The sequence below is a fragment of the Cucumis melo genome, chromosome 11 (assembly GCF_025177605.1).
Source record: "Cucumis melo cultivar AY chromosome 11, USDA_Cmelo_AY_1.0, whole genome shotgun sequence".
In the NCBI taxonomy this organism is placed as follows: domain Eukaryota; kingdom Viridiplantae; phylum Streptophyta; class Magnoliopsida; order Cucurbitales; family Cucurbitaceae; genus Cucumis; species Cucumis melo.
Window position 1 is genome coordinate 17,514,083 of NC_066867.1, and position 14,112 is coordinate 17,528,194.

General features: G+C 34.9%; 1 protein-coding gene and 1 non-coding gene across 3 annotated transcripts; both read left to right on the forward strand.

The window, feature by feature from the left end:
- Nucleotides 1–413: 413 nt before the first annotated feature.
- Nucleotides 414–11,148, forward strand: LOC103490489 (protein CONSERVED ONLY IN THE GREEN LINEAGE 160, chloroplastic). 2 transcript variants are annotated; one of them, XM_008450011.3, is made up of 9 exons: nucleotides 414–1,076; nucleotides 1,445–1,497; nucleotides 1,608–1,686; nucleotides 1,871–1,966; nucleotides 2,168–2,248; nucleotides 2,354–2,445; nucleotides 9,796–9,888; nucleotides 10,381–10,449; nucleotides 10,797–11,148. In XM_008450011.3, the coding sequence occupies exons 1-9, from the start codon at nucleotides 759–761 to the stop codon at nucleotides 10,933–10,935; spliced, it is 1,020 nt and encodes a 339-aa protein (XP_008448233.2). In that variant the 5' UTR covers nucleotides 414–758; the 3' UTR covers nucleotides 10,936–11,148. The 2 variants fall into 2 exon arrangements, with proteins under 2 accessions (XP_008448233.2, XP_008448235.2); XM_008450013.3 differs by having other exon boundaries at nucleotides 621–1,076; nucleotides 10,888–11,148.
- Nucleotides 3,160–3,261, forward strand: LOC127144109 (U6 spliceosomal RNA). The gene has a single exon (XR_007815730.1). It is a non-coding gene; the product is annotated as a U6 spliceosomal RNA (small nuclear RNA).
- Nucleotides 11,149–14,112: the final 2,964 nt, after the last annotated feature.

The following is a 14,112-nucleotide window of genomic DNA, read 5'->3' on the forward strand; positions in this document are numbered from 1 at the left end:
AAATATTTTTGTTAATAGTTAATTATTGCATATCTTTATCATTATTTTTTAGGAAGTATTTATTCCATTAAAATTATAGGATGTTAATAGCTAAAGTTTGAATATATAATTATTGAACGTAAAAATCGAAATAATTAGGATATTAAAACCAATTGAATATGTTTAGGGATAATATAATAATTTTTTGATTTAGTTAATAATTATCATAAGTGGGTGTACACTATAATCAAATATGTGATATTTTATTTGATTTTTCAATCTTCTTAAATATACTGTATTTGAATCTGGACAGTTCTCATCCATTGAGAGTAATTTCGGACCAAAAAAGCGGAAAACTATTTTAGGCGGTTAGTTTTACCATAAATAAATAAAAAAAAATAACAATTTGCTTATTTTTCTAATTTTCATTCTTATATTTGTCATTTCCCAAAATAGTTAAGGTTTGAAATCTAGGGGCGTGGTAACGGGCTAATTGAATTTCTTATACTTGGATAATACGAAAAATACTTCGTATTACATGTCATGTACATAATACTACCGGAGTATCCCTTCATTTGAGTTTAGTTTCCAAAATTAGATATTATGATACCTAAAGTTTTTTTAAAAATGAAGAAGGACCGCACCACTCCCACTCCCACTCCCACTCCCAGATATTTATCTTTTTCGTCTTTTACTTTACATTTATAAATTCTTTTCGATTAACTGAACCAAATTGTGAAGCTCCATCTTCTTCAATCCCATCCTCATCTCTAAAATCAATGGCCGTTCTCAACTACATCTCAGCTACCTCCACTCCTATCTCCCAGGATTCTTCAATTTCACCTCCAATACCCGACCCAAGGCAAACCAAGGTCATCCTCCCCAAAAAAAAGCCCGAAAAATGGTCCACCGGTATTGCCCCGGGGGACTACGGCGGCCCCCCTACCACTACCAAGCTCCGTAAGTACTGGGGTGGTGAAAAAGATGACCCTTTAACCTCTGATGATTATATCTGGAATAGAGAATTCATGGGCCGGATGAAAAAGTTTGTCAAAGACCAACCTGATGACTTATCTCATACGGTCAATAAACCTAAGGTTTCCCCTTCTAATCCCTTCTCCTTCTCGCCTTTCCTTCTTTCGTTTCTATTCTATTCTTTTCCATTCTTTGCCTGATTGTTCTATTCTTTAGGTGGTTGGATATTGATTCTTTCTTTGCCTGATTCATGTAAAATGCCCATTTTAACCTACGTTTACTTTCGTATAGTTTTAAACTGTTACTCATTAGCTATATGAACTTTATGAAGTATACTCTTCAAGTCTTCCTTTTTTGAAAACCAGGCATTTGCTAGATTATTCGACTGTCTTCAACAATGGAAAGTGTACAGGATGTGTCTTATGATGCCATCTATAATGTGTTGGTTAATGATAATTTGACCGCTGATGACATGATCTTATTGTATCAGGACGACAAGCCTTCTGGATTTCTTAGCTTGAATAGAGTCACGACTCTTGATAGGTTGGTTCTCAATTCTTACTTATATGTTAACTGCAATCACGTTTTTTTTTCTTTTATTATTCTGTTTTTCAGCATCATAATTTTTCCACTTTCAAATAATGGAAGTACAGTTTGGATGTTGATTTGAGCAAAGAACTATCGGCTCCTCCAATGCCTAGGTCAGAGGATTTGGTCGAGAAAAACATTCCGGTATGATGCCATTGAAGATTTTACCCCTGAAATCTTTCATAAAATGTGGAAGATTCTATTTCATTAACTAATTATGTAAACGACTACTGTAGAATATGAGCAACCTCAAGTGTGCTGAGATCTCAGGATATTTTTAGTTTGTTACATTCTCTTTTACTAAAATGGAAATGAAATGATGGGTCAGATTGGCCACCGAAAGTCACCCAGATGGAAGTTAGCACCGACAAGGCATGAGCAAGAGAAGTGGGATAGGGCATATAAGGCAGCTACTGGAGGCAGTGTAAGTTCTTTGACCCCCTTGGTTTATCACTTAAGGTTTCATCTCAAGTGTCCAGCTTTTCCTATAGTGCTTGGAAATTGAAATAATGTTAATTTTATGGTTTGGAGCTTATGAAGCTATTGGAAAATTATAATATTTAGAACGAAATAGATCTTTAAGATGTTTACTTGTTTTGAAAAGAAGCTTAATGGTGAATTGTAGGATGTGATGTTTCAAGAATTGAGACGGCCTCAAGGGGATCCAGAAGCATTGGCTGCGTTATCCATGGAACAGTATTTTAAGGTGCTTCATTGTAAAATGACTTCATGATATTTCTACTTACAGTTACACTCCTTTGTTTCCTATTGAATGTTGTTCCTTCCCTTTTGTTTTCTTTTGACTTCTCAGTTAAAGAAGAAGATGCAAATTTTAACACTGGCAATAGGAGGTGTTGGTTTGATCTCAGCTTATGTTTCATATTCTCCAGAAGTTGCTGCTAGGTTTGTTTGATGTTAATTTCCTTAAACAATTTTGCTGGGGTTCTAGTAATGATCTGGGTGGCTTCATTTTGAAATATTAACTGCTGCAAATGCATTTGGTTTTAATAATCAAATTTCCATTGTTATAAGTCGATCTGATAAATTGTTTGAAAAAAGTAACAAATTTAGTCTCTTTACTTTGAGGTTTGTGTCTATTGATTACAACTTTAGTTCTTGAACCTTCAAAATTTTATGATTCACGGATCTACAAAGTAGTAGACTCTTTACAAATGGCCAATGGTATCCCTTTAAAATTCAATTTTTTTTAAAAAGTCCAATTTGTCGGAGATCAATTAGACTTGAAATTGAAAGTTTAAGGACCTAATAGACACTTTTGAAAGTCTAGGCACCAAATAAACACAAATCACAAAGTTCAAGGACGGGAGTAAACTTGTAATTTAACATAAATTGTTTTTATGATCACACAAGTGGGTTGTGCTAAAGGTGTTCTGATGCACACAAGTAAAATGAACCTCAAAACTTTATTAAAACGATAATTAAATGCACAAATGACTTCCCTGTTTATAAGTAAGGCAGCAAGCCTTATGTAGGGGGAAATTCGGATGGGTAAGTAACTGTTTTCAAACAGACATAAAATACAAAGAAATCAAGACTTATAATGACTAAAGATACAAAGGAATTTTGTAAAAGACTATGAATAAATGCTAAGAAACAATCCCTTCGAGGACATCTGATAAAATTGAAACAATAGAGAGAAGATTAGCATGGGGCATGCACGGAAATGCCAAGAAACTACAAGAACATCAAGATGTTACTACGTCATGTTCCTAGAAACTTTTCTTCTTCTTTTATGCCTTCCTCTCTTTCCTCTAAAGCAGCAAAAACCAAAAAACAAAAATAATAAAAAAAATAAAGTTTACAATCTTTCCCGTCAACATTTTCAATTATAACTTCTATAGTTGCTCCATTCCCTATTATCATAAAACTTCGGATTCTATTTTCACCCAGGATCCACACTGCAATTCATTATCTTTTGTTTTTTGTTTTTTGTTTTCCTTTGTTTGTTTGTTTTGTTTTGTTTTGTTTTAATGTCTTAAACAAATTGAAAATTTGAAATCAGGTCATCTAGCATATCATTGAGTACTTTATATTTTAGGTATGCTTGTATACTCACTAGTTGCAACTGTCCAGATGAACCTTTATTCTCTATTTTTTGGACAAAATTAAACTTTTTCTGAAAAGTGCCCACATACTGAAAAAGAGGGAAAACATCCTCCCAATCCAAATACAAAGGGGATCGCATAAATCTTTAATTGATATCAATGGGAAAAGACAATTATGGAAGTTTTTGCATAAAGAGGACCATGGGGAGGCTATAAAGTACATAAGCTCTAAAGATAAAAGCATATAGACTTGTCTACCCCTTCAAAAACCTGCTTGTGTCAATTTCTAAGTTTCTTACATTACTGCCTTAGCTTCATTTAACCAAAACACCTGCTTTGGGCCCTAAGATGATGGTGGCATAAAAGCATGCAAGGTGCATGATAGAACACCGAAAGAGTGTGTTCTACTTCAATTGATATTAATAAGAAAGAAGTAGAATGGAGGATTGATTCTATGAAGAATCCTTAGAAAGACAATGACGAAAACGAAAACGTAAATCCATCCCTCTCTGTTTATCTTTTCTCTCAAGGATAGGAACAGAACTACACAAAAATGAACTCCCCTCTCTCTTCCCCCAATTCCCCTTATAACAGAAACATTTCCCCTAACTACTCTAGGCCCACTGTGGTCCCCATACTCAATGGTATTATTCTCCTTCACACGTGCCTTTCCTCTCTTCCCCTTTCTACTATATTATAAAATAATCGGTGGTCTATCATTAGACTCCTCCAAATCCACCTTGTTCTCTAGGTAAAAATCCAGAAATTGTTGCTGGAAATCTTCACACTTCCCAGGTAGCTTCATGTGCTGGTAATCCCTTCCAAGTGATCAAGGCCTCCCATCCTCTTGTTGAGGCATTCTTTCTATACCCAAAGACTTCTTCTGGAATAGCCTTCCACTCTTGAGTTTCAGTAAGATATGGAATTAATTTGTGTACTTCAGTATGTTCCCCCAGCATTTTCTTAAGTTGCGAAACATGAAACATAGGATGTATAGCAGCTGAGGATGGCAATTCGAGCTTGTAAGCAACTGGCCCGATTTTCTTAATCACTTTATATGGTCCGAAAAACTTTGGAGAAAGCTTTTCATTTGTTCTCTTCCTCAACGAAACTTGTCTATATGGGCAGATTTTTAAAAGTACTATTTCTCCCACCTGAAACTCCACCTCTCTCCTTTTCAAATCTGCATATTTTTTCATCTTGTCTTGAGCAACTCTGAGATGTTCCTTAACACCCCCATTCAGTTGCTGATCTAGTGTTGAATATGATGTTTCCACATCTCCATAATGTATAAGTTGTGGTGGTAGACGGCCATAAACAGCTTGGAATGGAGTGATATCAATTGACCTTTGGTATGTGGTATTATACCAATACTCTGCCCAATGCAGCCAATTCGCCCATTCTTTCGGTTTCTCCCCACAAAAACAACACAAATAAGCTTCTACTCCTTTGTTCACTACCCCTATCTGTCCATCAGTTTGCGGATGATAAGCCAAACTCCTACTCAATGGCTAAGGAATACTTTATCTCTATCAGACACTATGGAGGTAGGAAAACCATGTAGCCTCACAGTTTCTTTAACAAACACTTCAGCTATTGTCTTGGCTTTGTATGGATGCTTCTGTGTTATAAAATGAGCAAATTTGCTCAACCTGTCTACCACAACTAAGATCACACCAAATACTGCAGATTTAGGAAGACAATCAATGAAATCCATTGATATTCTACTCCAAAGAGTATCTGGAATCTCCAAGGGGAGCAACAGTCCTGCTGGAGATAGGGCTAAAACTTTATTACGCTGACAAACCAAACATTTTTCGCAATACTTTTTAATATCATGTTTCATTCCTTCCAAATATAACTCGCCTGTCAATCTTTTGTATATCCTCAAAAATTCCGAATGTCCTCCTAAAACAGATACGTGTGCAGAATTGTTGGTATCATTGTGGAAGATTTAGATACTGCTAATCTTCCTTTATACCTTAGCATTCCCTGCTGTAATGAAAAATCAGTAACCTCTCCTTTCTCCTTCTGTAATTCAGCAATTATCTCCATTAAACGAGCATCTTTTTCCACTTCCTCTTTTATGACAATTAGATCTAATAATGTTGGAGCAGTTAGACGGTAGAGATGCATTGTTGGTGGCATTCTTGATGATGCATCAACAACCTTATTCTCCAGCCTTGGTTTATAAACAACCTTAAATGTATAGCCCAACAAATTTGCTATCTATTTTCGGTGTTGTGGTCGAATCACTCTTTGCTCCAATGAAAACTTAAGCAAGCTTTGATCTGTTTTCACCACAAACTTCCTCCCTAGTAAATAAGGTCTCCGTCTTTGCACTGCTAATACCACTGCCATTAGTTCTCTTTCGTATACTGATTTTGCATGATCCCTCATTGCCAGTGTATGACTACAAAATGCTATAGGCCTCTTGGCTTGGATTAGTACAGCTCCCACCCTATATTCTGAAGCATCTGTCTCTGTTTCGAAAGGTAGATTAAAATCAAGCATGGCTAACATAGGCAATGTCATCATAGCATTTTGCAATTTCTTGAATGCCTCATGTGCTTCATCTGTCCATTTAGAAGCTCCCAACTTAAGTAGCTGGGTTAGAGGAGCTGCCATAGTTCCATAACGTTGCACAAAGCGTTTGTAATAGCCAGTCAAGCTTAGGAACTCTCTTACTTCTCTTACATTCGTAGGTATCGGCCACTCTTTAATTGCATTTATTCTTATTTGCATACAACTCTTTTTCCCTTAATACCTCCAACACCATTTCCAAATGCTGCAAATGTTCTTCTAGGCTTCTAGTGTAAATTAAGATATCATCAAAGAATACTAATACGAACTTCCTCAAATATGGTCTGAAAATAGTATTCATTAAAGATTGAAATGTGGATGGAGCATTAGTCAACCCAAAGGGCCTGACTAAGAACTCATAATGGCCTTCATGAGTTCTAAATGCGTCTTCTCTATGTCTTCTGCACACATCTGAATTTGATGATACCCAACTTTTAAGTCAATCTTTGAGAATAATGTTGCACCATGTAGTTCATCAAAAAGCTATTCAATTATAGGAATAGGGAACTTATCTGGGATAGTCATGTTATTTAAGGCACGGTAATCTACACAGAGTCTCCGGCTTCCATCTTTCTTTTTCACTAACAGTACTAGACCGGAATAAGGGCTGGTGCTTGGACGGATTACACCCGAAGTTCACATTTCATCCACTAATTTCTCCGTTTTTTGCTTTCGCTGATAAGCATATCTGTATGGCCTTACATTCACCGGATCCGTGCCCTTGTAAGTGGTGCTCGATACTCCTCCTTGGAGGTAACTGTTCTGGTCATTCAAAAACATCTTCGTATTTGTGCAATAGAGTTGGGATTGATTCCCTTATACTTGGCACTTCTTCCACTCCATAGAACTTTGTTGGTGTCATTCCTTCTTCCATCACTCTACATTCAATCAAGAATCCCTGATTAAAATCTGTCCAAGACCTAATCATACTCTTCAAACTTACTCTAGTCTTGGTTAAACTCAGGTCTTCTCTTATTACTACCTTCTGATTCTTATGATAAGGTCACGGTGAGGTTCCTCCAGTCCATTTCAGTTACTCCCAACAAATGTAACCACTGCATTCCTAAGATGATATCCACCCGTTCGAGCTCCAAAGGTTAAAAGCTTTCAACTACCCTCCATTCATTCAGCATCAATTCCACTGCCTCACAAATGAGAAGTATCTTTTATCGGTAATTGTAGCATTGACACCAGTTTTTCTGATATAAAGTTGTGGGTAGCACCACAATCAATCAAGACTATAACTTCTTCCTTAATCCTCCCTTTTACTTTCATAGTCCCAGGATTAGAAAGACCTACGGAATTTATGGACAGTTCAACAACGGGTCCTGTTTGTTCTATTTGCATTGCTTTAATTTCCTTGTTCTTCTCGTATTCATCTTCTTCTATAATTTCCACCTCTTCATTGTTCTAGCGGACAACAAACATTCTCAGTTCCATCTGTTCTTTGATTTTACAACGGTGGCCAACATGGTATTTTTCATCACACCGAAAACACAATCCCTTATCTCCCCTTGCTTGAAACTCGGCATCAGAGAGTCTTTTCCCTGGTCTTTCTCGTCTGTTTTCTCCAGCCGTCACCCCTCTCAATGTTATTGTTCTCATAGGATAACTATTTCCAGGTTTATTTTCATTCATAGTTATCAGAATAACAGATTTTTGAATAGGAAAAGTTGTTTGGACTTTACCTTCGATAGTCTTCATGAAAGATGCTTCTCTCTGTGTAATTTCACGATTCTCTGCTCTTTGGGCTAGTTTTATCATTTGCTCCAGCCCAATTGGTTCCCAACCTTCAACCTCAGCTTAATCCAGTGTCATCCCATTTATGAATATCTCTTCCAACAATTCATTTGGTAAATACAGTAGTTGCGCTACCAATTTATCGAAAAGGTTTCGATATTCTTCGATTGTCGTTTCTTGTTTGATCGCTAAAAATCGCCTGCTAATGGAACCTTCCTTGACTGATTGGAATTGCACTAGTAGCCATTGCTTCTAGTCTGCCCAATTTTTGAATGCATCATGTTCCTCTTGCGATCGATACCAGTCTAGTGCCGGTCTATCAAAACTGATTACTGAAACAATCAACTTCTTCGAATCGGTTAGTTTGTGTATTTGAAAATTCCGATCAGTTCTAAACAACCAGGAATTTGAATCAACACTGTTAAATACTGGCATCTCAAATTCCGATCATTCAGATTTTCTTCAATTTCGTCTTTACTCGTTTTCCCTTTGATTCTGATTTCCTTCTTCGAAGCACTTCCTCCTTCGATCGTGCTCTCCATCGCTGGTCCTTTGCTTGTCAATTCCGTTATTCCTCCGATCATCGTGGATTTCTCCTTCGTGTACTTTCGGCATCTTGAGTGAATGAAGTCCTGTGGATGAAAAAACTTCAGTGTTGGTGATGCAAAAATAGGACACTCAAGATGTGATACACAAAATGTTGTCTAAGAAATGTGATACTCATGATTGACCCAAAAGCTTTAGCTAATAAATGAAGACTAATTTAATACCATATCATCGAACAGGTACAAAAACTGTTTTGCTTAAAGTGTGATACATATACTCTTAAATCACCATTTAAACCAAAAGTTTAAACTAGTGGGTGAAGGCAAATTTTATATTATATCATTTCAACACTCCCCCTCATATGTAAGCTTGATACATGAAGAAAACCCAATAAGTGAAAATGCACCTACCGGATGATAACCCAAAAGTCTGTATTATCCGTCAGAATCCCAAAAGTCCATATCATCCATCAAAAAGAGATATATAATAAGTGTTTAGAAGAAGACGACACTTCTCTTTTTGATGGATAATATGGACTTTTTGGTTATCACCTTGGTAGGTGCATTTGGGAGGAAATAACGTTGCAGTAGCTCAAACACAAAACCTCCTTGGACCATCTGCTTTGATACCATCTTAAATTATCAATTAATCCAAAAGTTTAAGCTAATGGGTGAAGATGATTTTAATACTATATCTTACATGAAAGTTTACCTTTATAGGGGCAAAAGAGCAAACCTAAACGTACAAATTAAAAACAACATTAGTACTTCAGGAAACTTAAAAAAATTAAATCTAACATCAACTTTAAATTGAAAATTAAAACTAACAATAGGTTAAAGAAACTTAGAAACAGAAAGCTGGAAAAACCTCAAATCTCAACAAAATTTTCTGTTTCTAGTTGGACTGCCTTCAAAAAGTTTATTTTGTAATTATACTCCTTTTTTCAATATTTTTTTATCAATCCCATTAGGGCTTTTTTTTTGGGGTGGGGTGGGGTTGTGGTGGGTTAAATCTCTGTTGCCTATTAGAAAAACTACAGAAGTAAAAGGAAAAAGTGAAAACACTTTGGTCTTTTGTCATGAGTCATTAATTATGAACACTGTTCACTGTTTGCCACTCGATCATTTCTCCATGTTATTAATGAATGTTGGGTTTCTAATTATTATTATTTTAATTTCTTTTTTTAAATCCGGTCAAGCCAACAACCCAAGTTGCCATTTATTGTGATCAACAATTTCTTGAGGACATGGGATGATGTGGTATGATACGTTGTTGGAGACGCATTCATACATTATTTGACATTTCCTTCCAATTTCAGCTTTGGTGCTGGGCTAATTGGTTCTCTTGTGTACATACGGATGCTGGGGAATAGTGTGGATTCTCTGGCAGATGGAGCAAAAGGACTTGTTAAGTATGTATTATACAACTCCTTTTGTTACAGAAGAATATTGATGATTTTCACTAAATCGTGTTATAATCTGTTTCTTTCTCATAAGAATATCGTACAAACCATGGTGAATTACTGTGTTCTTTGTTCTAATTTTTAACTATGGACTGTTTGGTGCATCTTTTATTTTCTTTCCTTGTCTATGTTAAAGTTTGGTTTCCCATTTTAAGAAAAAAGAAAAAGACAAGTATGATGTATCCTCAAGCATCAAGATTTTTTAAGACAAATGAATATAAGATACTTTACAATTCATCTTGTCAATACAGGCGGTGCTTTGAAAGTTTATTTCTATAACACGATGTTTCTTGATTGGAAGTCGTGAAATATACATTCCACGTTGATAATTCTTTGTACCAGTATAATGAAATACTGATTTAGTTTTTTCTTGAAATAATAAGATTGAACTTGTTTTGAATTTCCTGTCCTCTTAACGAAATCGTTGCAATTTTGTTGCAGGGGAGCCGTTGCACAACCACGATTATTAGTTCCAGTCATATTGGTGATGATATATAACCGTTGGAATGGGTAAGTATGCTCACTACCTTTTTAGTTTTGCAATTTTGACCCCTCTATATAGCCACCATAAGCATTCACACCCATTAACAGAACACATTCATTTTCTCGCTCTTCTCCTCTAATGTTATTTTGAAACTCAACTTTTTTTTAGTAAATGAAAATGTACAGACGATGAGATGATGGATCCTGTAGATCCCTTTTACTGATTCTGTACTTCTTTTCTTTTGGAATAAAGCCTGGTCTTATTCTTGATTGACAACAGAGACCATGAATTTAGAATGTGAAATCAACAAAACGTTTTAGCATGCATGGCTGGGGTCTTAATTAGCCTAATTTCTCGCCCCTTTTTTTGGTAGCATTCTTGTTGAAGATTATGGAGTTATGCAGTTACAGTTGATACCAATGCTAGTTGGATTCTTCACATACAAGGTTGCTACGTTTGTTCAGGCTATAGAGGAGGCACTTACCGTTGTTAAGAACAAGCCGCAAGCCTAGGATATACATGTGCATATTCCTGGTTCGAACTTTCTTCTGGTATATATGTATACACAAATTTGAAAGGTATTCTTTGACTATATTGATTCTTGATCTCTCTTGCCCAAATGTGACCTTTTAGTACAACAGATAAAGAGAAAAGATGGCAAAGATAAAAATATTTGGTGATGAGACAACAGCTAAATGCACCAACTTATGTCATTTGTTGATCAATCTGTGTAGTATTGAGCTGTCAATTGTTGCCCAACTTGACATATCATGTACCATCAACACTGAAAATTAGCAAAGGGTAAAATTGAAAGGTCCAAAAGAGAGAGAGAAAGAGAAGAAAAGAAAAAAGAAAAAGAAAAAGAAAAAGAAGGTGAGTAAATTAAAGTGGTCCCGTTTCTGAATAAAATGGCATAATAAGATTCCAATATAGCTTTCTTAGGGGGATAATCATGGTGGGAAATAAAAATGAAATTAGACAAGTAGGTGAAGATTTCAATCCTAAAGATCAAAACAGAGGAATAGTATTTTTGGCTTTATACCCCTGGTTTTTGGTTCAATCATGTAAAGTGACTATTTTTTCTCTTGATTAAGTAGAATTAAATTCCAGCCCCTCTCTATTTGCATCCACACCAAAACTTAATTGGTATTTTTGGAGCACTGAGTTGGTTATTATAATTTGTGAGTTATAATTGTAAGTTATTATAATATTGTGTTTGAGGTGTAAATTATTTTAGTTTGGATAACAATAGTAAACATTGTAACAAATAAAGAAAGGAATAATGAGTAAAAAATAATGAACATTACAATAAATAGTAAATACCAACAATAAAGAGGGATTTGGAATGGTAATAATGTAGTTAATTGTATGTTATAAGGGTTAAAAACATTATTATAATTGGAGGCTCAAACATGGGGTGTACTATAATATTTCATTTTGTTTGCTTGAAGTTGAGATCCAAACTATATCATAGTATTTATCATAAGAGATGTTTCAAAAGCTATAACCATTTGCATCGTTTAAGAAAAAAAAAAGGAAGTAAAAAAGTAAGTAAAGTGAAAAACTTCACAAAAATGAAACTATGAGAGAACATCACAAGAGTAGAAGGTAGAATGTGCTAAATTATAGAATAAGGCCATCTATCGATTGATTTTAATAAAAGTATATTTGAATTGACTTGTGAAGTGTTTAAAAATATATTATAGAATAAGGTTATCTGACAATTAATTTTAATAAAAATATATTTGAATTGACTTGTTAAGTGCTTAAAAACGTGTTTTTCTTTTTACCTAGAAAATTAATTAAAACAAGGATAAACAATGATGGAAAGATAAATATGGGTATATGGTGGAAGGGTTACCCCTAACTTTCAAAGGAAAGGAAAGGAAGGGAAGGGAAGAGAGAGAAAAAACAAAAGAAAAAAGAGATTTGTGGGGTAGTGTGGCCTACAACACACCAACTTAGTAGCTTGGCGGCAAAGAGAAAGGAGAAATATTCTGAAAGCACAACAACCTATTGAGATTTAAAAGATTTTTATGAACCCAAAAAGAAAGCACTGGACAAAGGAAAACGAAACTTAGAAGTTGGGGTTTGTCTCTTCATCAGTCGTGTCGGTACAATATGCCAAAAATTGCATTAACCCTATTTGAGATATTTGTTGTTTTCATCCCCCTCCAACTTTGGGACAAACCTTACCCTTCATTATCTTTATTTAGAGCCTCTGTCCTATTCCCTCATACATCCATTCATTTTCTTTTTCTTTTTCTTTTTTCTTTTTCGTTTCCTTTTATCATTTGAGTTGACTGATGACCAAATCTCAACCATAATTAATTAAGAAAACTTTATTATAGCTTCTTGGTGTGAAAATATTGTCTATCATTTATGAAACCTTTTTGACTATGTTGATTGTGAAGGAAAACGTAATCCCTCGTGATATAAAAAATACCTCTCATTTGTTTTCGTTTGTCATTGTTTACTTGTATTTCATGTTCATAATAAAATGAGATCCATTACAAAATCTACAATCAACAAACACAATCTGACAAGAAGTGGAAGGTGATCAATTCAATGATGTTTGAAAATAACATTAGACCCATTACTTTTTTAAAAAATAAATTTGAACGACTTTTCAATTATTACTCTCACACGTTTATTATTATAATTGTTGTAACGACCCAACTCTTTATACTAAGCTGAGATCATTACTACTTAAAGGAAAAATAAAAACTCTCTGAAGAAAATGAAAAATAAAACTATTTTTTTACGAAAACCTCAAATATGCATTAAAATCATAAATCAATAAATAATTTAGAAGTAAATCTAAAATAAACTCTTAATTTGGGCCCTATCTACTTTAAAAAACAAAAGAGTAAAAAAAAAAATACAAAAATACTGGAAACATAATTGTAAAGTACAAGCGTAAGCAAAAACAGTTTTCGTATGGCACATCATGGTCACTTGTCATTTGCCAGCTTTCTTCTGCCTTTACCTCTACCTCTTCCTCTTCCTGAAAGATTAAACATAGAAAAAGTGAGTATAAACATATACTCAGTAAGGGACCTACTACTAGTCCTACTAGGTGTCTGTTAACATCTCATTAGAGTCCTGTAAAGAAGTACCTCTAAACTGGCGCGTTCACGAACACACGCAATCTAATGATCCCATACAAACATCTCTGATTTTTGGTGAACCCAAAGAAACACATACGACAAAGCTGGTCTTTGGTGAACTCAAAACAACACCTAGGACAAACTGGTTTTCAGTGAACCTGAAGGAACACTTAAGACAATCGAGCTATAAGTGATCCCATCGGACCACTCATATACATAACATCTCATGAGATTGGTGACCTTGTCGGACTACACAGTCATAAAAGGTGGTGATCCCAAGGAACATCCATGTGGGTACGACTCTAATAGATAGAGTTAACAAAACATTCTATCTATAGCATGTAGCACATCATAACATCATAAATATGGTATGAATATTAATCATAACATTCTAAATTACGAGATTAATATTTCATGCATTAACATTAACATCATCAGTCATCATTATCAACACAACTCAGTTATAACTATCAGTTATCATCATCAACATAAACTCAGACATAACTATCAGTCATCATCATACGTCATCAATATATTATGCATTTTACCTACATTAATGCATAATAGGAAAATCACATA

Excerpts from the sequence above, each read along its gene's own strand:
- LOC103490489 (XM_008450011.3), top strand. The coding sequence starts at position 759 with ATGGCCGTTCTCAACTACATCTCAGCTACCTCCACTCCTATCTCCCAG. Across the intron at positions 1,687-1,870 it reads TGGTCGAGAAAAACATTCCG|ATTGGCCACCGAAAGTCACC; the intron begins GTATGATGCCAT and ends ATGATGGGTCAG. Across the intron at positions 2,446-9,795 it reads TCTCCAGAAGTTGCTGCTAG|CTTTGGTGCTGGGCTAATTG; the intron begins GTTTGTTTGATG and ends TTCCAATTTCAG.